Genomic DNA, 1718 nt, shown 5'->3' with positions numbered 1-1718 from the left:
TTTTTTTTTTTTTTTTTTTTTTTTTTTTTTTTTTTATTTAGCTGAACGGTTAACACGTTTATTGTTAATTCAAGAGCACTTAATCGTCATGTGCGTGTAAGTACTATATACCGTCGAGTACTTTTAGACATTTTGAGATATCGAAAATCTTATATCTTCTAATAAAACGTATATAAAGTATGTAGCCAAGGGTGTTGATTCGCGATTGGACAAATGCGTCTCGCAACGAGTTGAGAAACAAGAAAGTGAAGGAAAAATCTTTGATTGACGCGACATTGTACTATGATAAAGTCTTTAATAAGAGATACATCGGCACCCCCTGGCGCTTTCTCCGCAACACGTCTACACCAAATATTTCTACACGAGAGTTTCCAAAATATCATCGTTAGGAAGGAATTGTTGCTGGGCCACGGAGGAATATTCCATGTCGATCGGTTTGGTGTTGTCACGAAGGGCCGGTGCCTCGCAGAGAATGATGAACGTGCCAACGATCGAAGCTATAGTGAAGATCCATAGGAAAAGTCTGTCGAGAACCATGGCTACGAAACCCCAATCCTGATCTTCCTGTCCAAATTGGATGTTCAAAATTCGTGAAATTACGTGATAAACGTCGCAAAACATCTCCCCAACACTTTCATCCACGCTTTCATTCGAAAACACCATACATACCGCGTTGAACTCGTCTTGCCGTTGTATGTGGTGCTGAATGAACATCACGTTGTGCAAAGCTTTCTCGAGCTCGAAAGGATATTTCTTCCTTGGCGTTACGTCGCTCAGGGACTCGTCCAACCCGGACATCACCGTGGGAAGTCCATTGTATCCACCGATCCCTCCCAAAAATCTGTTATGCGCGGTCGTCGTGTGCAGTCCGTTGCATCCTGAAACCGTTGCGTCGTTACACCCCTCCCCCTCCCCCAACGCGCATATATATATATATTTCTTTTCAATCATAAGAATGGAATACGCACGACACTCACCGCCGATTCGTTGATGACGAGCGGAATCAGGGGACGAGACTATGGAGGAGGATTGCACGGCTGCAGCGACAGCGGCGTTGAATTTGCTCTTCTTCCCGGACCTTCCTCTACCGTGCATCTTATGAGCGGCAAGATCGTTCAACAGATCGTCGGGCACCCTCATTAAAAGAAGTTTGGGTAATCTCCTTATGAAAATCTTCCTCACCCAAGGGGCCATTTTATGGGTGCTCGGCTTGCGGTAATGAACGTTCAATATTACGATCGTTATAACTACCGAGAGGCCGACGAGGATCATGGTGAACAGCAAGTATTTGCCGAGCAAAGGCAACGCCAACGAGGTGGATGGTATGATCTCCGATATTAAGAGGAAGAACATTGTTTGAGATAGTAGGATGTTGATGCAGAGGGCGATTTTCTCGCCGGAGTCCGCGGGCAAGTAGAACGCGAGCACCGACAAATACGAGATGCTCACACATGGGACGATCAAATTCACCGTGTAGAACAACGTTTTTCGGCGTAGAGTGATGTTGAAGAAGATGTCGGGATAGGGCTCGTCGCAACACGGGTAATATTTCTTGTGCCGTTCGGCTGGAACCCCCAGTATGTCCCACTCGACGCTAGGGTAGTACTCGCGAAGATCGATCCCGATCTCCACTTTGTCTCCCATGTTTTGATTGATGTGTTTCAAGTCGATCTGAGCAGCGATTCGAACAGATCAGGATTCAGGGATCGATTTCGATT

The 1718-nt window shown here is 45.8% G+C and overlaps 1 protein-coding gene across 3 annotated transcripts in view; it reads right to left on the bottom strand.

Annotated features, from left to right (window-relative positions):
• Positions 1–19: 19 nt before the first annotated feature.
• LOC102680638 (acetylcholine receptor subunit alpha-L1) overlaps positions 20–1718 on the bottom strand; it is a 3530-nt gene continuing 1831 nt past the window's right edge. For 2 of the 3 annotated variants that reach the window (XM_006607762.2, XM_006607760.2), the window contains exons 6-7: positions 670–1671; positions 20–564 (exon numbers count right to left, since the gene is read on the bottom strand). In XM_006607762.2, coding sequence (XP_006607825.1) covers positions 358–564; positions 670–1671 — 1209 coding nt within the window. In that variant the 3' untranslated portion in view covers positions 20–357. The remainder of the gene's footprint in view (positions 565–669; positions 1672–1718) is intronic. The other variant, XM_031509551.1, reaches the window with a different exon arrangement.

Source organism: Apis dorsata, unplaced genomic scaffold (assembly GCF_000469605.1).
Source record: "Apis dorsata unplaced genomic scaffold, Apis dorsata 1.3 scaffold_19, whole genome shotgun sequence".
NCBI lineage: Eukaryota > Metazoa > Arthropoda > Insecta > Hymenoptera > Apidae > Apis > Apis dorsata.
The sequence above is the reverse complement of the archived record's forward strand: the minus strand, read 5'-3'. Positions and strand labels throughout refer to the sequence as shown.